The 25,112-nt window shown below is 48.7% G+C and overlaps 3 protein-coding genes across 6 annotated transcripts; 2 read left to right on the forward strand and 1 right to left on the reverse strand.

The window, feature by feature from the left end:
- Positions 1–360: 360 nt before the first annotated feature.
- On the forward strand, positions 361–1,502 carry LOC131263068 (30 kDa salivary gland allergen Aed a 3-like). Of its 3 annotated transcripts, none has more exons than XM_058265212.1 (4): positions 361–531; positions 610–900; positions 979–1,151; positions 1,215–1,502. In XM_058265212.1, exons 1-4 carry the CDS (start codon positions 423–425, stop codon positions 1,410–1,412), a joined length of 771 nt encoding a protein of 256 aa, XP_058121195.1. In that variant the 5' UTR covers positions 361–422; the 3' UTR covers positions 1,413–1,502. The 3 variants fall into 3 exon arrangements, with proteins under 3 accessions (XP_058121195.1, XP_058121196.1, XP_058121197.1); XM_058265213.1 differs by having other exon boundaries at positions 613–900; XM_058265214.1 differs by having other exon boundaries at positions 361–525; positions 613–900.
- Positions 1,503–1,770: 268 nt separating this feature from the next.
- LOC131267510 (ATP-dependent zinc metalloprotease YME1L) lies at positions 1,771–5,358 on the reverse strand. 2 transcript variants are annotated; one of them, XM_058270405.1, is made up of 8 exons: positions 5,145–5,358; positions 4,457–5,015; positions 4,085–4,397; positions 3,652–3,965; positions 3,176–3,566; positions 2,947–3,112; positions 2,683–2,866; positions 1,771–2,593 (listed from the first exon to the last, which is right to left on the reverse strand). In XM_058270405.1, the coding sequence occupies exons 1-8, from the start codon at positions 5,169–5,171 to the stop codon at positions 2,265–2,267; spliced, it is 2,283 nt and encodes a 760-aa protein (XP_058126388.1). In that variant the 5' UTR covers positions 5,172–5,358; the 3' UTR covers positions 1,771–2,264. The 2 variants fall into 2 exon arrangements, with proteins under 2 accessions (XP_058126388.1, XP_058126387.1); XM_058270404.1 differs by having other exon boundaries at positions 3,652–3,968.
- Positions 5,359–6,525: 1,167 nt separating this feature from the next.
- On the forward strand, positions 6,526–25,072 carry LOC131267601 (protein MON2 homolog). The gene is made up of 8 exons (XM_058270519.1): positions 6,526–6,645; positions 17,392–20,328; positions 20,620–21,045; positions 21,114–21,850; positions 21,919–22,338; positions 22,630–23,127; positions 23,205–23,287; positions 23,355–25,072. The coding sequence occupies exons 1-8, from the start codon at positions 6,526–6,528 to the stop codon at positions 23,570–23,572; spliced, it is 5,439 nt and encodes a 1,812-aa protein (XP_058126502.1). The 3' UTR covers positions 23,573–25,072.
- The last annotated feature ends 40 nt before the right edge of the window (positions 25,073–25,112 follow it).

Here is a 25,112-nt window from a genome sequence, read left to right on the forward strand (position 1 = left end):
ATAATTTGAACACTCATGCACGTTATAGTCATGCTGAAATTTTACCAAAAATTACCGTCTTCTTTAATCATTTAATCATCAAGTAACTTACATCCTTCGGTGACGACATTGTATAATGAAAGGTAAATATGCGTACGATCACTAGTAAGAATTAAAAATCTGTCCCATCCATTGCACCACACTCGAGGAAAGCATATTTGCTTGTGCCATGGTTTGCACACGAAGGCTAACGTTTGCTTGCACTGTAACGGCAAGCTGAATCAACATGCCGATGGCCATTGGATTGATTCCATCCGACTGGTAACAGCAAGTGATATAAAAGTGGTTCGGTTGGATGGCAAAGATCATCAGTTGGAATCACACTTTGTTCATCTCTGCAAAACTGTCTCCAAAGTGACCGCTAGTTCCTACCACCCGCTAAAATGAAGTTCCTGCTAGTGCTGGCCGGTGTGCTCTGCGTAGCGCTGATCGTATCCGCCCGACCAGCGGACGAGGAAGCCGATCAGGGGACCGGAACGGACGTAGGTGATGGTGAGGTTTACTAATTTTTTGGCAATTTTGTGGCATCGTTGATCGATTTACTAAATCCTTTCCATTTCGACGTTCCAGCAGATGCGGGTGCGCAAGAGGGCGATGATGAAGCGGCAGCTGGAGACGATACTGAAACGGACGGGGACCAGGAAACAGAGGATGGCGAAGGAACTGGCGATACCGAAGGAGCTGATGATGCCACGGATGAAGGTGGAGACGATGCCGAAGGAGATGGTGATGCTGCCGAGGGTGATGAGGGCAGTGAGGATGGAGAGGCTGGAGATGGTGAAGAGGGTGGTGAGGCTGGAGATGGTGAAGAGGGTGGTGAGGATGGAGAGGGCGGTGACGGCGAAGAAGGCCGAGAAGGTGGTAAGTTTTCTGGAAAATGCCGGAAACGCAGAAACGATCATGCGATATAAAATCCATACGTACCCTTTTAACATACAGGTGCTAAGGAAACGGCCCGGAACACCTACCGCCAGGTGCACAAGCTGCTGAAGAAGATCATGAAGGTGGACATGAAGGACAAATATCTTAAATCGTACGTCGTAGGCCGCCTGCAGGAGCGTTTGATGAACCCGACGATCGATCTGGTCAACACGATCGAAAAGTACTCGAAGGTAAGCGCTGCCGGGATGATGATGATGGGTGCCATGACTACATTGAGTGTTTGTGCGTTTCAGATCAAATCGTGCTTCAGCTCGCTGGAAAAAGACGTCCAAGGGCTGGTGAAGGAATCGGAAAAGTCCTACGCGGAGTGCAAGAAGGAGAACAGCAACGGTGACTGCGGCAACGAGGGAACGCGCGAGCTCGACGAGGGCCTGATCGATCGCGAGCAGGAGCTATCGGATTGCATCGTGGATAAGCGTGATGCCGAGTAGGGGCAGACCTGAAGCTGAACCGAGCGTTTCTTTTTCATTTGTCAAAGGAGCTGCTAGTGAATAAAATTTTATGTATTTCTGACACTGCAACGATTTGTTTGAATGACAGTGTTGTACAACTTGCTGTTGGAGAAATGTTCTTGAATAAATTAACACATTAACCTTTGTGAAAGAGATGAAATATGTGATGAGCGCTCAATGATTCCCATGGCCATATGACGAAATGTATGATGAAATACCTCGGGTCCATTGCCATCGAGTCAACTTTGGTTCAGTTATTTGTTGACTTCATTATTAACTAAATTTAATTTGTGCTAATCGACCATAAAGTAACAAATTTAACAATTTTTAATTTTAATAGCAATAACAGTTAATTTATTTTCATTCGTTTATGCGATACTGAAGCGTGCCTGATCAATGCATGGATGCATACATACAATTTCCACACCAACACCATTTCCACCAGCGCTGGGTTCTTCGGCAAGTAGAATTCCATGCGAGCGAACGCATGGGTGTTGCGTATGTAAGTAACCAAAGGAATTCATTTAAAAATATATATATAGTGGTATGAACTTTTATAAATTCATAAAGATTGGATAACATTTTGACTCAGTTTTCGCATTGTAGAAACCCTTCCACGTTTTGCCACCACGCTCACTGTAGCAAAGTTTTAGTTCGATTATGCAAGGCTTAGGGGAAGGAAGGAAGGAAGTAAGGGAGTGCCGTAGGTGTAGTATAATCCTACATTCGTAAAACTATCGTCCTCGGAACGTCGGCGTATGCTTACAGCTAAGTTTAAGCCTTTACGTTCCTTTGTTTACTTTGTTTCGGCAGGGATTCGCTCGCTTCGCTTTAGTTTTCCTCCGCCGCTAGCTTCTCCCCGCCCATGATCGCCTTGATGTCCTCCGCGTCGAGCGTTTCGTACTTCAGCAGTGCCTCCGCCAGTGCCTTGTGCTCCTTGGCGTGCTGCTTGAGAATGGCCTTAGCGCGGTCGTAGCTTTCCTGGAGCAACTTTTTGATCTCATTGTCGACGCTCTCGACTGTCGACGGCGAGAGGACCTCATTCTGGCCGAACCCTTTCGGGCCCTCGATCGTCCGGAGGCCGACCCGCTCCGACATGCCCCACTCCTTGACCATGTGCGCCGCAATCGAGGTGGCCTGCTTCAGATCACTGCTGGCACCTATAAGTCAAAGAAAAGTAAAAATTTCCATTTAAAAAATTGATACCTCCCAATGCTTCGTGAATAACATTTCTCTCTGCCTCACTTACCGGACGTGATTTTATCTGCACCGAAAATCAATTCCTCTGCCGCTCGCCCCCCCATCATGGTGTCCATCATGGCGAGCAGTTGCTGCTTGGTCACGTGATAGCGTTCCTTCTCCGGGATGTACGCCGTATGGCCTAGCGATGGACCCCGCGGCATGATTGTTACTTTGTGAAGTGGGTGCGATTCCTGGGCACATGAAACGGAAATGAAAATTATGTTAAACTGAACCAATCCCTCTCGTAAACCGTTGGTCACCTTCAACTGACCTTTGTATAGTAAGCAACTATGGCATGTCCACCCTCGTGGTAGGCGGTAATTTTGTTCGCTTCCTCATCCGGAAGCCGCGACTTCCGCTCCGGTCCCATAAGTACTTTGTCGCGTGCGTTCTCCAGGTGTTTCATCGTGACCGTTTCGGCTCCATCGATGGCCGCACTGCGAATAAAAAGATTTTTAATCACGCAACTGTACTGCCTCCGGGTGTTTCCATGGGCTTACCGCAAGGCAGCCTGATTGACCATGTTTTCAATGTCCGCCCCGGTGAATCCCGTCGTCCCCCGGGCCAGTTGATCGATGTTGATTTCTCTGCTTAGAATCTTGCCCAAATAGTACGTAAGAATTTCTTTCCTGCCGGTAAAGTCGGGCGTCGGAACGACCACTTCTACGTCGAAGCGTCCGGGGCGCAGGAGCGCCTGATCGAGATCGTCGCGCCGATTGGTCGCACCGAGCACGATCACTCCCTCGTTCTGCTGGAAACCATCCATTTCCGACAGCAGCTGATTGATCGTCTGGTTCGCGTACGGATGCAGCACGGAGTTGGTACGCTTCGCGCCAACCGAGTCGATTTCATCGATGAATATAACGCACGGTGCACGTTCTTTAGCGGCCTCTGAAAAAGGGAATCGAGTGATCGGTTCGTTTAAGTATGAAAATTCCTTAATTGTTCGTTGGCTCTCCCACTTCCCGCTACTTACTGAACAGATCCCGTACACGACGGGCACCCTGGCCAACGAGCACCTCGTCAAACTCCGGCCCGGCAGCATGGAAGAACGGCACACCGGCCTCCCCAGCGACGGCACGTGCGAGCAATGTCTTGCCCGTACCGGGCGGTCCGACCAACAGCACACCCTTCGGCAGCTTTCCACCGAGGTTGCTAAACTTGCCCGGGTTCTTCAGGAACTCAACCACCTCCTTCAGCTCCTGCTTCGCCTCGTCGCATCCCTTCACATCCTCGAACGTCACGGTGATGTCCTCCGGGTCGACCTCCACCTGGTTGCCGATTTGTATTCTACTAAAGGGAAGCAAGCATCAAGCGCTGGTCAGTTTGAATTGACCCAAAGCGGAAGGGAAGGGAGCGTGCCAACGCACGAAGGTAGGAAAGAAAGGTTCACTGTCGTTCGGTCTTACCTAAAGACGGACCCATTCGGTGATGCGAACATGCTAATGAAGATGCCAATGAACACGACGATGATGAGCAGTTGTTGGAAAAACTTTAAATATTTCATTGCCTTGCTCGAGCGGTTCTGGCTGTCCGGATGCGACGCGGTCAGGTAGCCCTCGGCGAACGCAATCTTCAGCCGTTGGCGCTGCTCGTCCGAGAGCGTCGGATCGTCTGCCAACAGTTTGTTCAGCGGTTCACCGTGCGGCTGTGAACTGACGTGGGATTGTGCAGAGTACGCCACCGGGTCGTACTTGTGAGCAATTGGTGGCGGTGGAGTTCCTAAAAAAAATACACTAGTTATAGCGTTTGTTCGATTTCAATGCCCTACGGCCACTTACCCAAGGCATCCCTCATACGCGTGTACAACGCCGGATTACGTTTCAGTTCGGCGCTTATCGATCGGACTGTCTTGAACCCTCGCTGCTGGGCAAAGTTCCAGGACGTGTTGTGCGACAGTAATCCATGCACGAGCTTTTGTACCGCTTCCCCGCTGAAGAACAGTTTCTCCGTCGACGTGGCCACATTTTTGCCCTTCTTGACGCGCGGTGTTACGTTCAGACTCCACGGAGTGTTCTCTCGTATACTACCGAGCAGTTCCACCTGGCTAAAGTGCTTCAGCAGGTTTCGCTCCAGCCGCCGGGGCAGCTTCAGCCGGTACAGTTCCTCCGCAGGCACCGTCTGGGCCGCAGCCGACGGTTCGACCGTGCTCCGGAACGCATCGGTGTACAGCTGTACGAGCGATTGCTTCAACCGGGGCACAAAGTCCTGCTGCTGGGCGAGCTGAGATACGGTCTCCTTTCCTTGCCGCTGCTGTTGATGCTGGTGGTGTTTGTGTTGCTTCTTGAACGCGATGTGACTGTGTCGTGGCGTTATTTGCGATAGATGGAACCACAGTTGCTGCGAGGTGGGAAAACACAAACCAAAACTCGCGATCAATAAGGGGTAGAACGTTCGATCTGGTTTTGGCTGACGTAGTCGTTACGCGGATTTGCGAAATCTCGTTCGATATTTAACCACCATACTTACGTGCTGATGTGTGTTTACGGTAAACATCCTCACAGGATGGTTGCGTTATCAATTCGGATGCTGCCTGCTAGAAATGACCCCGAGCGCACGTCGAACGCACTTTTACCACACGGACGGGAATGATGCAAGCGCTTGCAAACAGTCAAACGTCGATCGTTGCGGTTGAAAGGTTATTTTATTAAAACTTTTTCTCACACAATTCCGCAACAATCTTCTCGTCTATCTTGGACTTGCCTGTTGTATAAGTTGACTAGTGGTGGGTCTCTTGATATGCACCTGACAGATTAGTTCCATCTCTACTAATTGGAATGGTGCACCCAGATGGAAATAATATATTTTTTAAATTAAATGCTGCCTCTGGGAACATACTAAAATGGACTTGCCATTCATGAAATATTTTAAGTCGTACTTTTATAATCACAACATAAAATGTTACGCAAAAACTCTTCCTAAATTTGTGGATTGATTGAACTTACTGGGTCCACGAAGTCACAGTTCCAAAAACCGAACGAACCCAGCAGTTCGAAATTCTCGACACGACGGAATGTTGTTTGACAGCGATGAAAAAACACATCATCCCCGAGAAAAATCGTGAAAATCTTTGCGGGACGGTGAATGTGTCAGAACATAATTAACCATTTGCAGCGCAGCGCGCAGTGAAAATAGTTCACCCCGTCGTAAGCTGCTGCAATATTGTATTTCGGGTTTCTGTCGTCCTTAGTTCCCGGTTGTTTGGATGTGCTTTCCATTACTTCGTGCTCCCGTAGTACCCGTGTGTAGTTGGCCCTAATAATTGCTGGTGCGACGGATTGCAACGTATGCACAATCCGGAGCACGCAAACGTTTGCGTGTGGCAACGGGGGAAGTACCTCATCCGAAAGTAATACGGGTCACCGAGTACTACGGGTGATAAGCTTGGCCCTACGTTCATCTCCTCCTTCGGCAAATCATAGTAAACATCGCCCCGATAGTGTCTTATGAATGAAATTCGCCCAACCTAACCACGGGCCAAGAAAGGGGATGTTTGTTTTCGTGCGTAACCCGATGGAGGTGCTGTGCAAGGAAGATGCGGTTGTGTGATGAAGGTTATCTCATCCTGACTGTTGGATAATAATAATCAAAAGTGCATCGCCTCCCCCATCGTGTGCAGTGCATAGAAAGTCAGTGGGCGTTAAGCAAGTGCAGTGCATTGGGGGAAAACCCTTACGTAAGGTGTGCCAGTGTAACACGAAAGGTGCAATATTGAGGAGTTCACATTCCCCCACACAAGACGTCGAGATATCTCGTCCATCACCCCTTTGGTAGAGCAACCTTTCCGTGAACTTCGTGGTCCGCTTTGGGGTAAAAAAAACATACCGGAGACACCGGGAACGCCGCAAGAATGTCGTTTGTCAGCGGTACGACCGACACCGAGGCGGCACAAAAGTTTCTCGAGGTGCTGCAGAATGATTTTCGTAACCTTTCGCTGGAGACGAAGAAGAAATATCCACAAATCAAAGAGGTACGTTGTTGGCAGGGCTCCATAGCCCCGGCAGGGTGGTGGGTTGAAGAGGAGGGGACGTTCTCGCCTAGCCAAGGGCCACGCAAACGTGACAGAATAAGTAATACAGTCCCCCTTGGACACCGCGGAAGATTGGTAGCTGAATGGAAAAGGTATATTTTATGCGACACAAATAACCACACATACCATTTATCAGCCCACTCTGCTGGTGCCGGTTGACGAATGCCTCCCAAAATTCGATGGTCGTTGCGATCCATTATTAATCACTCGTACACGACACTTGAGTCATCTGATAAAATGATACGGCGCATACGGTGGCACAGCTGTGCGCTGGTGGCGTTCGCTTGTGGCCATAAGAAAGAGTGGTGAAAGTGAGGAAGACTTTCGAATTATTTATTTTCTATGTTTCATAGCTCCACATTTATTCGTTTTGGAAATTCTAGCTTCTTCGTATTACAAAAAACGTTTTTCCGATATTTATCATTCTTTCATCTTATTGTTTATTCGCTGAAATATTTGTATACAGAAAGAAAAACACCAACAAAACTTTTTTGGGAAACTCAGGAAAAAACTTTTCTGTCGAAGGAAATTTATCACATGGTAGAACAGTATCGTAAGGCAAACAACAGTGGATAAACAAAACCACGAACACAAAATTTACAACCACCAGTCGCCAAGTCCGCCAAGTGGCCGTCTTGGGTCGCACAGGCCAAGGCGCCTTAAATCATTTGTGCAAATTTGCTTTCGGCTTGGATTACGATCTTCTTTTCCTCCACGAAAGAAAGCGTTTACTGCGATGACGCGGCCTGCTGAGCTCTAGCGATCGTTTAATGATGGTTGATTTTCTCCCCCGGTCTTTTTTTTTCGTGTGTCTGGCTTTGGAAGGGGATTTTTCACGGAGTTTTCCTTCCCCTTGGGACACCTCACACCATGGGGTGGCAGATAAAGCCCCCATCGGTTTAAGCGTGGATGTAGTGTATGAAGAAATTTAATCGAATTTAAAACCACACTCGGACAGAGGGCTTGCTTTGGTGGTGTTGTGGGTCCTGGGCGGTCCGGTGTAATGGGAATTTTGTATGCCATGCAAACTGGCCGCGCTGGTCCTTTTTCCATTACAATCCTGCCCCGGCAAATGGCGTGTGCGGTTAATTAAAATGATTATTTCTGTTAAAATATTTAAAACACAACTCTCGCTCACCCTCGTAAGCTTTCGTTCCAGTTCGGACACTTCACCCGCCCCCTCCACCGGAAACCCCTGGCGAGTTCATATGGCCGAGAGAGGGAGGAGGGAGTAGATGCGAAGGATGCAAATAATAGGAACATTGTCGAGCATTATAAATTAGATTTCCCTGGAAGCACCGAGCGTCCATTTCACGCCTGAGACCGCTTATCTCCGGGCTCTGTGTCCGTTCCCGCACGGAAAGCCCAGAAAACAACCCCCTTTTTTAGCAGTTTAACAAATTAGTCTAGCAGAAAATGGAAAATGTGTTGCCGTAGCCTGTAAACTAGTTAGTAGAGCTTCCTAGCGCCATTTCCCCCGTTGGGGGAACTAACCGCAGCCTCCGCAAGGATCTGTCTGCACCGGCCCGAAGGCAACCGGCTGTTGCTAATTCAATATTTATCCGTCAAACAGAAAGCCAGACCCATTGTGTCAGTCGGCGGAATATCCCGTCGTGTTCTTTTCGTGACCTTTTGTCTAATTTGGAAGAGTTAAAAAATGGCTCCTGTGGGGGAAAAGTTCTCTCCAGAAAAGGGATTGTAAAGACAGGCTGGATCAAAAACTGAAAACTCACGAAAGATCATCTTAGCCAGACGATCCCACGTAGACATAAAAGAAGGAGGCGTATAGGACTACATACCATTTCAAACAAAAATAAAACACCCTAAACGATATGTTCGCTCCGTTCCCCGCGGGACTACCGAAACTTCCTACCGAACGTTGGATGCCGAACCTAATTGATCAGAATGACCTCCGGGGGGAGGGGAGGGCGGCAAAGTTGGGCAAACTATCCTTTGCTGGCAAAGTTCTCGAGCATCCGCACTGCAGCCCCAGAGGCAGCAGAACCGGAGCGAAGGATTCTATCACGTCCCGACGAGATGTGATAACTCGTTGACTTTTTAGCTACTAAAGAGGACACCCAAACACATTTCCCCCATTTCGGTTCGGTTCGGTTCGGTTCGGTTGGTCTTCCCAGAAGCGTTCTACCGTTTGCTACAATTTAATTATAATTAATTATTTAAACACTCCGGCGTACGTTGCCGGTACGTTTCCTTGTTAGTGAAAGTTTGAGTGTACTCTCTCCCTCTACTTTGTTTAACTATTTTATCGTAGCTATCAATGAAACGTATTACAACTGTTGGCAGACTGTGTTGCAGAAGAAAGTAGTTTGGGGAGGTGAAAAAAATAACCCCAAACAACATGCCCAATTGAAACCAACGGCCCGCCCAAAACAGCAGGAGCAAGTGTTGTGTACAGTCATTGAAACTTTAAATGCACCTCGTAATGAACGGGCGAGCCAACGGACTACCACACCATTAGCAAAGGATGCGCACTAGGTTTTCGCCAGGGTCCCGGTGGATGAAGTTGTTTTTACCGCCCTTGCAAGAAGAAGCACTGGGAAAGCCCATGGGAAAGTCCTTTATTGAAAAGTGCATGCCTTTAGATCCCGGCGACGTTGGTCGTTTTCTTGCAAAAGGGCACAATCGCACCGGAACTTTATGGTGCCATTTATTTGGTTGCACGTTACACAATTCCAGTGTAACAACCACCACCACAACTGGGCGAGGAGTTTTGTGGGGACATAAAAGATCTTGGAATTCCCAGCCACTGCTGCTGCTCCTTCTTTCGTTTTACTCTAGTTTCAAGTAAATTTTATTTCCGTGTTTTGTTGGTACGCTGGCCTCCCGAAACTGTCGGTCCTGGCCCGGCGTATAAAATAGTGATAAAGCACAATATAAATAGAAATCCTGCTGCCGCAAACACACTGACATCGATAGAAAGAACCGGACCACAACAGCTACGAACCGAAACTCAAGACACGGCGCCATCCTCTTTTATTTAATCAGATTTGATTCCACCGCCGGCATTATTATTTCCTTCGGAACGGAATCCAGTTTTTCCCGTGTCCTTCTTCCGTCCGGCCGACTAGAACCAGGGAGGGTGGGAGTGAAATCCAAGAAAAGACACGTTTGGAGCCAACGAACGCTCGGGATGCTGATAGTGAATGGCTTTTCGGTTCCGTGTCCTGGTGGTGATCGTCAAGGAGGGGGGTGGAAGAAAGACGTGAATGTATATCACATAAAATCCCCGCAAATCCCCGCGCGAAGAAGATGGCCCGATTCCACTCCGAACGGACGGGATGGAACGTCCAGCGCCACCCCCACCACCGCCATCATTCTAGTGTTGTTCAGCTGACGGTGGAAAATCTTTACTGCCCTTTTCCGACTTTTTGGGGTGAGATTTAGATCACACATACCCTTCGTGTACCCTTTTGTAACCAACCAACCTTCTCTCCAGTTTTCGGGGGAAATGTGGGTTTTGGGGCCACACTGAGACACTCGCTGGTGGAGTAGGAAGGGTGAGGTTTTTCCGCAGTGGGGCAACACTGTTGGACGCCCACGCGATGGGCGAGATGCCCCTATGATGAGTGTAAAAGGATTTTACGGCTGAGCTGATTTACATGTTTTAGCTTTCTGTTCCGAACCGAGCCGAGATTAGCACGGAAGCACATCCCAATATCGTTCTGCCGTTGCTCTTTCGGGAAGGGGGTGGCGTTTTGGATTTGGAAAAGCAAGCAAACTCGGCAAGGGTGGACTCAAGAGAGACAGAGCCGGTAATTAATATTAAATTATAATTACCCCCGGGGATTCATTTATCCTACCTAGCACACGCCGAGTAATGTATGCAGCGTGATAAAAGATGCAAGAGCTAGTGATATGAGCCCGGGCAAATCGTGCAAAGCAGTTTACAACAAATAATCATATTTAAAATGTAAATTACATTCCTGGGCGCTGTACCCCGCGTACGATACTTCAAATTGATGGAAGCAATTCATTTTTATGCGTAAACAGTTGGTACCCTTTTCATTTCGATTGTACCAGCGTTTCATCATTGAAAAACCGGTGTTTCAAATTTTAAAACAATCCTCATACATTTTCTAATACTAAAAAAATTGTCATCACTTATGTTTGGCAAATAGTCAAAATACTAAAACCACCACAAAAAAGGAGGATTGGCAAAACATTTACAGTCGTAAAAAAGGTCTTTTTTGCGACCTTTTTATGCAAATTTGCTTTGTGCAGGAATGTCCGAGTATGCTATCATGTTCGGGGAGTTGTAATGTTTTTTATTTGACCAGATTGTAAAAAATTATGACAGCTTCACCAGTTCAACTTATTTTCGCATCCCTCTGCAGTCATTTCGGATACGAATGAAATGAAGCGATGCAAGTGTTGAGAAAAACGGGACAAAAAATCTGATTATGCGCAATATTGTTTTCCAATTCATTCATTTATTGAACCGTACTTCATTAACGTTTGGAAAACTTGGTAGAAGGAAATTTTCTTGTTCTAACGAGTCCTTTCTTTTCCGCTTCGTATTTTTGTTTTTCATATTCACTGATAAAATTTTTCGAAAAAAAAATACAGTTTTGTGTGTGAATCGGGGACATTTCTTTATTTATTTATTACATATCTCCATCCATCCATGAATATTTCACATTCACTTAAAATTGCTGTACCAGATCATGCTGTAATCTGCGAATTTTAACGTCTGTTTTAGTGCATGTGTATTGTGTGTGTCTTAAAAATAATTAATGTTTGTATCGTTCAAACTTGACTTGTTTAACAAATTCTCTTAAGATTTCATAACTGCACTATTTTTATTTAATTTCATTTTAAAGTTATATTTTTCCGTATTTCCGGAATTTTAAATTTCCAACTCAAACAACCCACCGGTTCACGGTATACCGTACACATCAAAAACAATACTGTCAATTAAAATGGCTTCAAAGCACCAGCGGCCCGGGGACCGTGTTGATCTGTTAATTGATCCCAACCGAAACCGCACATATGCGGCCTACCGCCGTAACATCTTTCGGTTGACTCAGCTAATTCCACCGCAGTACACCATCACTCATCCTACCCTTACTCAGTTCTACGAGTGTCTGTATGTGTTATTGGCAATAGAGGTGAAAAGCCCGTTTATCAAAACGCGCCCACGGTTGCAAACAAATTTCCCGAAGAAAATCCCTGGGGGCGTACGTCGCCCGATGAGTTATAACGGAGGTACACGTGGCCCTATCGTCCATCCTGTCGCTCGTTGGAACCGCTTATTCGAACGTTCCCAAACCGAATTGCCACACATCATGTCGATACTGGTGAAAGGGTACGTTGGAGCGACGTACTGCAATCATCATACCTTCAGTCTCCATCATCAACAAACACTAGTCACTAAGGGGGTGGGAGGTTGACCCAAACCGCCCATCGTTGGAGCAGCCTTTGCGGGTCGTACTAGCGTTTAATTAGATGGCACCCATGATGCGCCGGCTAATTCCCGACGTTACAGTGAACGTACACCGTCGAAGAGAGAGAGCTTAGAGCCTGTCCGTGTAAGTCCGCCCTGCAAAATAAGCCTCCAACCCGAAAGCCACAAAACATGGCCCCGGGGGGGGACCCGGAACACCTGGAGGTCCTGTTGAGGTTCTGGCATAATTCCGCGCGGGCCTGGTGGGTACGATAGGCTTTCGGTATCATGAAACGATTATGATATTGGCCGTTCCCAAAAACCACCGACCGTTGGACCGTGGAGCGCCCAAGCTTAAGGATTGGTTTAACGTGCTTTTTAACGGGACGCGCAAAACAATGGGGGCTTAAAATATCCACCTCGTCGTAACGCCGCTCGCTGGTGGTGTTTTGTGTGTTTGGGAGGAAAATTGAAAAAGTTTCACGCAATTAATTAAAATGTTTAGACAGTCCTCCTGCGACGCGCGTGTCCTTTGGCGAATCCTTTCCTTTGTAAACTTTAATCCACGGATAGGAGACAAGTTGGTGGCGAAGAGCTTTTGAAAAGTATCCTCGGCTCTTGGAAACCGAATTTCGTTCAATGGGTAAACACAGTGTTAACAATATGTTTCACAAAACATAATTCGTAAACGTGTGTTGATTAAAATTTTCCACAAACCAAAACAGAGATGCTTTAAATACCGGACGACCTGTTCCTCTGTGGAATGTTTAATTACACACTCGTTACATGACGATGGCGTACGAGTTGTTGCATGTAGAGTTCTAAATTCGAAAGAACACAAAGCACCACGGAAGTGCCACTTTCGGGCCCGTTCCGGCTGGAATAGCACGAATGGTTTATTGCGCTTTTCTTTACGTCCCAATTCCTAGCCTCCATTCTCGAGAGGAAAACCCTTCTTCGGTGGAAATCTTAATTACAACCCAACGGTCCGGTCCCCCGGTCTAGTTGATGGACCTGTTTCCATCGTTTCGAGATGGACGACGGAAGTGAAAAGCATTAGATTAGGTGCTAGACGACCACCAAAGCAAATCCGACCGACGACGGACGAGAACCGGGTTGGGATTGGTTTGAAACAAACTGTCCCGGGCCGTTTTTGTCCGGTAAGCAATAAATTAGGTGCGCGTGCATGTCGACAGTACGTAGCCTAGGAGTTCGTTTTCCCACCTCTTTTCCGTCGGATGACGTACGAATCGGTTTCATTAACCTCCCAAGGAGAGGCCCATCGGTGGCTTCCGGTTGCGAAACGAAGCGATGCGATGCGTTGTAGTAGTGACGATGGTAAATGGCTCTTGAAACCGCAAACCCGGAGAAGCTGGCCAGCTGGGTGTGGGTACCCATTGTCTAGCTCGAGGCTGGCCACCACCCCCCGTAGGTGCAGCACGATAATGCGCACGGAAAAATCATAATCATCACGCATATATCGCCACTAGTGGGAAGGCTAACCTCGACGGACGAGTGAAGGATCCGCATGTCAGTGGACGATTTTATCGTAACGAATGAGTTTATCGCCACTTCACCGGAAAGGAAGCCGAATGAGTAGTGTGACGACGTGTTTTTGCACATCGTGTGCGTCCTTCGGTATCCTTGTCGGTTGGTTTCGATGTCATAGGAATTGAGATTCTTTGTGGAGAGTTTTCCAATTATTCGATTGTTTTTTTTCTACTAATGCTGATTATTTTATTTGCAGCATTGTAAAATTGTTTTAATTTGAATTTATAATCAATCAAACACGTGTGAAAATTATATTTGATATTCTTATCAAAATTATAAATAATCAGCCATCCATTTTAATATAACATTAACTACTTAAAAAGACATGGCATTTAAGAAATTCTTCGTCGAATTTGACTTGAAACACAAAACTAATTAAATATCTGCCCCAACCTTTATGCAGAATACAGTATTTATTTTAAAATAGAAAATCGACATCGAAACTCGTGGTATTAAATAAATGCTAATTGAAAGTCATCGTTACCAGAACTCTTTCCACTCGTTGGTTAATATGAAACATACATAAAATTTAGTACATAAAAGATATAGCATATAAGAAATTCTTCGAGGAACTTTGTATAGTTTTGATTGATTATTAAAAATTTTGTGCAATACTTAAAATCATTCAATATCTACCCCAACCTTTTTGTAGATTACAGTATTTATTTTAAAATAGAAATTAAACATCGAAACTTGTGGTATGTAGCAACTCAATTGATGCTAATTGAAAGTCATCATTACCAGAACTCTTTCCACTCGTTGGTTAAAATTATACATATTTGGATTTGTCGGTTTTACCACGTTTTAAATCACCTTCTTGCGTCGATCTCAATTAGGTGAGCTTTACATTGAATTGAATCGGTTGTACGTAGAGATTGTTATGTTAGCGGAACGACGACGGTCACAATCGATCCGTTTTTTATTGGAAAACCCCCCTCTCACACACGCTGGGTTTGGGGTTTTCTGCCCTGTTTCGATGGAATTGCAAAGGGTTGAAGTAATTAAAACGAGACCACACTTGAGAATCAACCCGAGGGAGGGGTTTCTAATGAGATGCTGCTTAAGGATTACCGAACGCCGGTACCGTTCAAGATGCGGAAACGTGATCATGCATTAAGTGGTTGGGCGAATTAGACGTCGTACCGGCGAATCTGGGCCCGAAAACCTTCACACCACACAAACCACGATAAGGGGAGGCTGGCCCTGTATCGTGCACCACTTGTAAGGATCATTAAAAACTTCGTCCACTTTTCCGCTTTTCCCGCTAGCTTTCTATTCCTACAAGGGAACTCAAGAAACTTTGTTTGCCAGGTAAATCTTGAACGGTGTGCTAGCGCACCACATTCGCCAAATGCTTTGGGAAAGTATGTTTTGTCCGTGGATAAGGTTTTCCCTTATCCTCCTTTGCTTGCGGATACACGCACACTCGTGTACGTGTGCACTCTGTTCGATTTTAAAAGTGCTCACTCCATAATGCACCGATTTTCACAGCTTACCGGAAGATCTTCGACACGACGGTGCACCGGCCGGGGGGAAAACCCCTCCCACCAACTCTTCACCAATCGGACGGGGAATGCATTTCGTACGACCATAAATAAATGATTTATTGGTCCACCGCAAATCGGCAGGAAGTTGCTGCATTGCTTGAGACCTTGCTGCTGCGGGATCTATATTTAAATACACCTGCACCGAAACGGGATTGCAAAGGTACTGCTCGCCTCCATCCGTTCCCACTGACTCCCTTTCCCCTCCCCTTTCTACCGTGTGGGTGGAAAATGTCGAAGAATAATTGCCCTCACTTCCGGACGAGACACGAGGGCTACAGAAAGGGGCGGGAAATGTACTTTCAAATTTGTCATACCAAGCCGGGGCGCGCTCTGGTTGTTGTTGTTGTTGTTGTAGCCTACGCTCGATTTATTTCCCTGCGAACGAACGTCGGCCTCGGTCTCTCTCGGTACCATTAGCCCGTGCTTTATCATTCGGTGTTTTACTTGCAAGGACATAAATACCATACCGAAGAAAAATGCAGTGTTTTGTATGTCTTAGGTTATGCTCACTACATTCTAGCTTGTTTGTTTGTTTTTTGTTGTATTGGTTCGTTTTTCCCTTATCTGCACAAAGACAACGTGCGGTGGGTGTGAATCCTGGCGCAGTTGTTTGGGTTGTTAATCTTTCCGCTGCATAACAAATGATCCTTTCTCCGCAAGCTGAAGGATGATAAATAGTATGGTTTACAGGCAGCCATATTTCTTCAGTGTTCAGAGCTTTTTTTTAAATTGCCCATTGATGGGTGTAATCAAATATTTTTTAAATATTTCAACTGGATGAATTTCCCCAATATGCACAAAATGAGCTCGTAGGCCAAGATTTTGCGCGCATGAAAATTTTAACTTGCATAAATTCTGCATTAAATTATTTCTGATTTTAGTCCACATCAGTTGATTGAAAGAAAAACTTTGTTGACAGGCGCTTTATGGGAGAAATATGCTGCAGTCACCTGAATCAAAGTATGCGTGTATCTAGTTGCTCTAATCTCTGCCTACTGTGTGCGCTTGCTACGAACATGTACACAAACAAAGTGTTAATCTTTCTATCCATCCATCGAAGATGATTTATAACTTCCGGGATTTAGATGTTTCGATTAATTTATTTTTAACTTTCTGCAATACACAAAACAAAATCTGCGTCACAAAAAACTCTTCCTACTGTGTGTGTGTGTGAAGGTGTGAAATTAAAATGCACCATCTTTTTCACATTAACCACAACAATGGGAAGAACAATTCTCGCATTCCATTCTCTAACCGCCTCCACTTTGAACAACACGCTGAATTAACCTTTTCAACCGCTTTCCACCACACAATGGGCTCAGTAAACGGAAAACTCGTCGAACGGGGTTTTCCCTCCGTCCGTTTCGGCCGGATTTTGCCACCGGATCGGAACCGCGATCCTGACTAAAAGCGGTAAACGAGCGCTCGGCGGCGGAAACATTGTCAAACAGAAACAAAACGGCGCTGCCCCAATTGTGTGTTTGTGTGTGATGTATGCTCACTTGCAGATTTGAATCACTGCCAAGAGGGTATGATGGCGGTGGGGGTTTATGAGGTGCAAAACAATGGCAGCAACATTTCTTCGTCCGCAAGTGAGACGATCCATCCCGGAACACGGAATGCCACCCATGCCCCAGCGCGCGCTAACCTGTAAATCCATCCAACCGGCGCACCGGTTTTCGGGACGTGGTTTGTTTTCCGAACCGTAGATAGGTGCTTTTGTTTTTCCTTCCAGGAAAAAGCGAGGGTGGGTTTTTCGCCCTATTGGTTTTGCCTTTACTGCCACATTATGCTGGGGATGCCGCTTTTTTTTCTCTCTTTTGGTTCTCGTTCTTCTATTGCACGCTAGAAAAACGGGGTGAAAATCGTGTTGTATGCTAATTAAGCTGGCGTCCCTAATCTCGGCTATGCCATTGTTGCCAGCGTTCTCGAGCTCCTAGCTGTCCCCGAGATTTGTCCACCGTTCACACGGGGCGCGGACAGTTTGTGACAGTTTTATCGGGTAGCTTCCGTGTCCATTTTTGGCGCTGTTTATTTTTCTATCGGATTTGTTTGTACATTTGTCCCCTTTTTGGGGTTTTTTTTTATCCCATCCCGATGGTGGTTTATGATTCGTTTTCCTCAGTTGTTGATCGTTTTTTAATTCCATCTTTTTTTCCACTCCGTGGTTTTTCTTTTTTGCAGTCGTGCGAGGAAGCAATCCTAAAGCTGAAGGCGGCCGGCGCTAATCCGCAGACACCGGTCTACTATGTGGTCAACCAGATCCTGTACCCGCTGGTGCAGGGCTGCGAGTCGAAGGACGTGAAGATAATAAAGTTCTGCCTCGGCATGATGCAACGGCTGATCACGCAGCAGGTGGTGGACCAGAAGGGGGCCCGCTACATCACCGACACGCTCTGGATGCTGATGGAGAACGGCACCGAGGAGGTGAAGGTGCTGCAGAGCGTCACGCTGCTGCTGACAACGAACGCGGTCGTGCACGGGGAAACGCTGGCCAAAACGTTGGTGCTCTGCTTTCGGCTGCACTTCACCAAGGACTCGACGACGATCAATACGGCCGGGGCGACGGTGCGCCAGCTGGTGTCGCTCGTGTTCGAGCGGGTGGTTGCCGAGGAGGCGGAAGCGGCGGCGGTGGCGGCGGCCGATGCGAACCAGGAACCAGGGGGGGAGCGTCGGGAGGTGAACCTGGAAGAGCTGAAGCTGGCGACGGGCGTCGCACCGAAGGGCCTGCTGCCGTGTGCGGCCGATGCGTTTCTGTTGTTTCAGGATCTGGTGCAGCTGGTGAACGCCGACCAGCCGTACTGGCTGCTCGGCATGACGGAGATGACACGCACGTTCGGGCTGGAGCTGCTCGAGTCCGTGCTGACGCAGTACACGTCGGTGTTCTACCGGAATCCGGAGTTCAGCTTCCTCCTGAAGGAACGGGTGTGCGCACTCGTCATTAAGCTGTTTTCTCCCAACATCAAATACCGCACGGTGGCTCCACAGCAAGGACCGGGCGGTGTCGGAGGTGGGGGAGTGCAAGGGCCCGGGGGTGGCGCACCGCACGATAAACCCTACTTCCCGATCAGCATGCGCCTGTTGCGTGTCGTCTCGATACTGATCCAACGCTACCACGGCCTCCTGGTGACGGAGTGTGAGATCTTTCTCTCGCTGATCGTGAAATTCCTCGATCCGGACAAACCGGCCTGGCAGCGGTCGCTCGCCCTAGAGGTGCTGCACAAGATGACCATACAGCCGGAGCTGCTGATATCGTTCTGCCGGTGCTACGACCTGAAGGATCACGCCACCAACATCTTCCAGGACATTATCAACTCGCTCGGGACGTACGTGCAAAGTTTGTTCATCAACCCGCAGCTGCTCAGCGCGTCGATGGGTGCTGGTGGCGCGGCAGGAGGCGGTGGGGGAGGTGGTGGAGGCAGCGGAGGTGGAGGTGGAGGTTCGGGAGGAGCTTCGGGGCAGCAATCGCAGTTGATGGGTGGAATGCCGGTCGGGCCGGGTATTTCTCCACAGCCCGGTTTCATCTTTCGTGGAGTTTTCCTTCCGCTGGTGGTGACATTCCCAAGCGGGCAGTCAAAGTCCACGTTCCTGGAGATGCTGGACAAGATGGAACCGCCGCCCATCCCGGATGGGTACGGCATTTCGGTGGCGTACGCCTGCCTGCTCGATATCGTGCGCTCGATTTCACTCTCGATCCAGGGTCCGTCGCAGTTGGGCGAAGAGAAACCGGTCCCGTACGGGCAGCGGGTCAGCGACGCCGACAAGGCACTGCACATCCAGCTCATCCACTCGAGCTGGCTGGGACTGTTGACGGCACTCGGGCCGCTGATCGATGCCGCCACGGACGAGTCCTCGACCGAGAGTGTACTGAAGGCGATTCAAAACTATGCGGCCCTGTGCGGGCTGCTGGAGCTGCATACGCCTCGCGACGCCTTCATCACGGCACTGTGCCGCGCCTCGCTACCTCCCCACTATGCCTTATCGGTGCTGAACGTGAACTATCAGGGCACGGCGGGCTTCAAGCCGGCGCATATGCGCGGCCTGGGCGGCGGCGGCGGGCCAGACATGGGTGGTATGGGGGCCGGTGGCTTCCACGGTGGTGGGCACGGAGCATCGTACGCGGAGATCGACCAGCAGCAGCAGCAGCGGCACCCGGTGGTGGCCGTTGGGACGCCGCTGCCGACCTCCTCGCTGCCCGTCGGTGCCCACCAGGGACCGGTGCTGCTGACGGCCAAGAATCTGCAGTGCATGCGCTCGGTGCTGCATCTGGCGCACTGCCACGGCAGCATACTGGGCAGCTCGTGGCACATCGTGCTCACCACGCTGCAGCACCTGGCGTGGATTCTCGGGCTGAAGCCATCGACCGGCGGCAGCCTGCAGGCCGTCCAGAAGCCACCGACCGACGCGAACTCCATCACGCAGGTCATGACCGACCTGCCCGTGCTCTCGACCATGCTCAGCCAGCTGTTCGAGTCCAGCCAGTACCTGGACGATGTCGCCCTGCACCACCTTATCGACGCGCTGTGCAAGCTGTCCCACGAGGCGATGGAGCTGGCGTACAACAATCGCGAACCGTCGCTCTTCGCCGTGGCCAAGCTCCTCGAGACCGGGTTGGTAAACTTAGCGCGCATCGAAGTGCTCTGGCGGCCCCTCACCAACCACCTGCTGGAGATTTGTCAGCATCCACACATCCGCATGCGCGAGTGGGGCGTCGAAGCGATCACGTACCTGGTGAAAGCCGCCCTACAGTACAAGTACGAGCGTCCGCTTAAGGAGAACCTTAAACTGCAAACCTTGCTCCTCGGTCCACTGGCAGAACTTTCCTCCGTACCGCACGGCGATGTCCGGCAGCGTCAGCTCGACTGCGTGCTGCTCGTACTGAACGGTGCCGGTGAAACGCTCTCCCACGGTTGGCCACTAGTGCTCGGCATCATTGGTGCGGTGAGCGACCATCACGGAGAATCGCTAATCCGTATTGCATTCCAGTGCTTGCAGCTGGTCGTGACCGACTTTCTGCCGGTCATGCCCTGGCGTTGCCTACCACTGTGCGTCAATACGGCGGCAAAGTTTGGCTCGCAAACGCAGGAACTCAACATCTCGCTGACGGCCGTCGGGTTGATGGTAAGTGGTCGAAGGGTGGAGGGAACTTTTGGATAAAATCTTATAGATAGGATAAATCAACCTTTTTGTAGAATGGGGCGAATAACTTGTTTCGAAACCTTCACGAAAAGTAGTAGGAATCGTTGATGAGATCGTGGTGTTTCCGCAGCTTGATTTCACAATATTTTGTCCTTCAAGTGGTTCCAAGTTATATATATTTTTGCAAATCGCATAACGCAGTTAAAAACATGCTGGTTTTATTTTACGTTCCCTTTTAATTATATTTGATTTCTTTATGATTTCATTTTGTAGTGGAACATTTCGGACTATTTCAATCAAAACCAGGAGAAACTGTCGCAAACCGTCTGCGACGACATGTCGGTGCTGCCCGACTTCCCCGGCACGCTCAACATGCCCCACTTCGACCGGCTGTGGATGTGTTTATATGCGCGACTCGGCGATCTGTGCGTGGATCCGCGACCGGCCGTCCGAAAGTCCGCCGGGCAGACACTTTTCTCCACCATTTCCGCGCACGGTGGGCTGCTGAATCCGCCCACCTGGCAGGCCGTCCTGTGGCAGGTACTGTTCCCGCTGCTCGACAAGGTAAGGGCGCTATCGAGCTGCGCCAGCAACGAGAAGGTGGACACTAGCGGGAACATCCTGATACACCATTCGCGAAACACCGCCCAGAAGCAGTGGGCCGAAACGCAGGTGCTAACACTGTCCGGTGTTTCGAGGGTAAGTCCATGTACGCAAGTGTTTGGAACAGAATGGCATTTTATTAATCTCGATCTCTATTCCCTTAGGTTTTCAACAACAAGCGTGCCCTCCTGCAGCTGCTGGGAGACTTTCCTCGTGCCTGGGCACTCCTGCTGGAGTTCATTGAAAATTCGGCGCTTAGCAAAAGTAACGAGGTTTCGCTGGCGGCACTGAAATCGTTCCAGGAAATCCTCTACAACCGCCCCGCACCGCAGCCAGCCCCCTCGTCCGCATCGACGGGGCCGACGGGTGACGAACCTGCCCGGCGGTCCGATGGCCAAACGTCCGAGGCCGACATTTGGAATGTTGCGTGGCGCGTATGGTTAAACATTGGTGCGGAAAGCACGAAACCCCCATCGGTGGGTGAACTGTCCGATAAGGGTGGCGTTGGTGGTGGTAGTGGTGGCGGTGGCGGTGAGGATCTGTACATTCCCAGCCAGGCCTTCCTGACCGCACTGGTGCACATCTTTCCGGCGCTGTTCCAGCACATCCGGGCACGCTTCAACAGCAAGGATCTGACGCAACTGTGTGCCGTGCTGATGAACGCCGTGGCCGTTCCGGTGCACAGCGATTCGACGCCTTACATTATGTCCACGATCTCGGACTCACTGCTAACGCCCCTGCACGACGGCGTACTCGACTGCATGGAGCTGCTGCAGAAGGAAGCGATCGGTGGAGGTGGCAATGGTGGGCTGAAGAGTATGATATCGGCCATCTTTAAGCAGTTGTTAAGTTTCAGCAAGTTTGCCTGCGCCCCACCGAGCTTCGATCGGGTCGAAACGAGGTGAGCAACGTTACTCCAGTGCCCGGCATGTCCAGTCGAGGTAATTTTCTCTATATCTTCCCGCTTAGACCGTTGAAATCATCCCGCACTGGCAGTGTAGGAGCGAGTACGAACGCTGGAAGCAACACCGGTGGCGGTCTGGTTCATCCCGTCGTGTCCTCCAACACGAACGGCGTCGAGTGGGTCAGCATGAACTACATTCCGTTCGGCGAGAAAGCGCTCACGGTGGCGGTAAAGCTCTACCAGCAGACGGCCAACGACGTGGCAGTAATCGATGGGCAGATTTTGCACGAGATCATCCGGGCGCTTCATCTACCGCTGTCGCTCAAGTACAAGTGCATGTCGTCGAGCACGTGGAAGTTGGCCATTTCGAGCTTAATCAGCGTGCTGCATACCGGGTTGCCTGTGGCACGGAAGCACCCAAAACCGTTCGCCCCAATGTGGAAGGATTTGGCCGACACGTTGGATCAGTTCCTGTTCACCAAGAGGTACTACATTTAATTTTATGTTGTTTTGATAGCGAGATCGCGATTATTATATATACAAAGTAGTTCTTTTGGGGAAAACAACATTATCTCGAAGAAAAATCCCGTTCCTTGAATCATGAAGATATCTTGTTTTTGTAGGAAACTCTCTGGAAGCAAAGGTAGATGATGGAAGCTTCTATAAAAATGACCCAGCTTTATCAGATCGGCATTAGATTGTTGTTGGCAAATCCTAGCAGGTCCTTAAAATATTCAAATTCAAACTGATTCCCCCCTTCTCGCCCCCCAAAACAGTGTCTGCATTGTGGAAGATCGTGGCCTGGACGAGCTGATCCTCGACGAAACGATCGACTGTCAGGTGATCGAGTTGATACGCGACGAAATTCTCCCATTCAGCCAAGAGATCCCGCAGCAGTTCATCCTGGACGCGGTGGTAATCTTGAACAAGGGTTCAATCCACTCGGCCACCACCGGCAGCACACCGTTCGCGGGTTGCGAAACCGAGCTGAAGCTGCGCGAGGAGTTTGCCAAGACGTGCTTCGAAACGTTACTACAGTTTTCGCTGCTGGACGATCGGGTCGGATCGCATGCGGCGGCTGCGGCGGCCGCGGTCACGGGAGCCGGCGATGCAAAGGATAGCAATGTGGCCAACAACAACAACACCAGCGCCACGACGACGGAGGGAGGCATTGCGGGACAGCTGGCCATTACGGCACTGTTGCATCGCTTCGAGGAGGTGCTGCGAAAGTTCAACGAAGATGAAAGATTGAGTGGAAAGTTTCCGTTGCCAAGGTATGCCACAGTGTGACGGTGTTTTGTGTGTCCGTTTTCGGGAAGGTTAATTAATGGATTTTCCATGTTTCTTACAGGTATCGACTTTCGGAAATTTCCTTCGTGCTAAAGGCCGTCGCCACCCTTGTGATATCGATGAAGAAAGCACCACCGGCCAAAGGTAACACATTCGTATTCCACTTTCGACAACGTGGATAACACTTTCTTTATCTTTCTCCTCCTCCAAGTGGGTACCACCGCCTGGGAGCAGCTGATCAACCTCTACCCTTACCTGGTGGACTGTACAACCACCAGCTCGGCGGAAGTGTCCCGGTCGCTGCGTGAAGCGCTCCTGCAGTACTGTGATCTTCTTCGACCTCCACCAACGGCGCTGGCCGATAATGGCCATACCGCTCCCGGTACCGCTAGCGAGATCGTTAATACCAACGGCATCAGCCACTGTTAGCTGCTGTCGCACACCTCGTCCAGTTTCTTCTTTCTCGTGTGGTACGACTCCGGTTTGCTGATGAAGTTACTGGTCTAGAGGGTTAGCACGCCATTTTGGCTAGCAAAATGAAAGGAGGGGAAGTTATGACAACGACGGACGAAAACAGGGGACACTTTTTTCCGAAGAGCAAAAGCAAGGCATGCTACTCTCCACACGAGAAGCAACACGTTAGCAACAGAATATAAATGCAAGCAAAACAGGAGACAAAAGAAAATGGTAACGAAAGTTTTAGCAAAACAAAAAATTAAATAAATCATTTTAAAGAAGCCAGTGAACGTAAAGAGCGAATCAGGATGGCATATTATTAGCACATGAAGTAGAGCAAACGGTTTTCGAAGGTGTGTTTATATTTGTGTTAGTTATTATCAGCACCCGGGCGTAGCTTAATGCTATCGGTATTATTTTTCACACCTCAATTGGCAACAGGCAAGTGGGGCAGCGTGCAAACCAGAGAGTGGCCACCGAGAGTAGTGGATCCAATGCATTATTTTCCTCGTTTCGCACATCGTATATTGGTATGGAAGCATCAACACATTAGGAACATCGCAGTAGGCTCACAGCTTTGAGCGAAAACGATCATTTATCCATATCACGATACGATTCCGTTCCGTTCCGTCGATTTACTGCGTATGATAAGCATATTTGCATTACAAGTATTTTTCCTCCAGTTCATACGAATTATACACATCATTATACACTAAACTTTTTCGGTAGCGTAGCTAATGTTCGCGTAGCGGTTCACTCCTGTTTCGAGCCTTTCATTCGCACTTTGCGATTACAGTTCCTCTCTTAAAACACACAGATCCACTAAAAATAACCCACAAGTTTAACCTACCAACGCATCTTGCAACAATGCCTCTTCTATGAATCGATCAACCTTTCGAGCATTAGAGATTTTCTAGTTAACGTTTAGTCTTGAACGACCGGTCCGTGTAAGTTACCCGGTGACGAGTAGGTGCCAAGAAGATGTAGTGCGTGCGGAACGTGGCCAAACAAAATCTATACCGTTCATGTTTTTTTTACGATGCCGCTTTTGATACACTTAGCACATTTATGGGTTCAATACCAGGAAAAACCAACCATTGAAGCATTTTTGAATCGGGTTATGATCCAGCACATTCTGTTCCTTCATTTTTCATTCATTCGGCTTCCTAGCGGAAAAAGTTACGAGGCGGTTAAAAAACAGACCAGCGTGCCGAATAGGTAGTTGAATACTTTCTCTATTGGAACGGAAGAGACGCACGGCGAGAGAAGAGGAACTCCCTCCCTTATTATAGGATCGAATGCTGGATGTTATTACAGCGTCCGAGTCGATCCGATCATGATGATTCCTATCGTTCTATCACCATTTAAAGTAGTTGTTTAGTGAGACAGAGAGATTTGCAAGGAGTAATCGAAAGTGAAACAAACATTCATCTTACATGGTTGTGTTGATACAAAATGAAAAAGAGAGTAAAAATAAATGATACTTAAAATAACGTACCTGCTTTAAGTTGTG

The sequence above is a fragment of the Anopheles coustani genome, chromosome 2, assembly GCF_943734705.1.
Source record: "Anopheles coustani chromosome 2, idAnoCousDA_361_x.2, whole genome shotgun sequence".
Classification (NCBI taxonomy): Eukaryota; Metazoa; Arthropoda; class Insecta; order Diptera; family Culicidae; genus Anopheles; species Anopheles coustani.

Coding starts and splice junctions, on each gene's coding strand:
- LOC131263068 (XM_058265212.1), top strand. CDS start 423: ATGAAGTTCCTGCTAGTGCTGGCCGGTGTGCTCTGCGTAGCGCTGATC. Junction 901..978: donor CGAAGAAGGCCGAGAAGGTG/GTAAGTTTTCTG, acceptor TTTAACATACAG/GTGCTAAGGAAACGGCCCGG. Junction 1,152..1,214: donor CGATCGAAAAGTACTCGAAG/GTAAGCGCTGCC, acceptor TGTGCGTTTCAG/ATCAAATCGTGCTTCAGCTC.
- LOC131267510 (XM_058270404.1), bottom strand. CDS start 5,171: ATGTTTACCGTAAACACACATCAGCAC. Junction 4,398..4,456: donor GCGTATGAGGGATGCCTTGG/GTAAGTGGCCGT, acceptor TATTTTTTTTAG/GAACTCCACCGCCACCAATT. Junction 3,969..4,084: donor CCGAATGGGTCCGTCTTTAG/GTAAGACCGAAC, acceptor GCTTCCCTTTAG/TAGAATACAAATCGGCAACC.
- LOC131267601 (XM_058270519.1), top strand. CDS start 6,526: ATGTCGTTTGTCAGCGGTACGACCGACACCGAGGCGGCACAAAAGTTT. Junction 22,339..22,629: donor CAGTTCCTGTTCACCAAGAG/GTACTACATTTA, acceptor CCCCCAAAACAG/TGTCTGCATTGTGGAAGATC. Junction 23,128..23,204: donor GGAAAGTTTCCGTTGCCAAG/GTATGCCACAGT, acceptor TGTTTCTTACAG/GTATCGACTTTCGGAAATTT.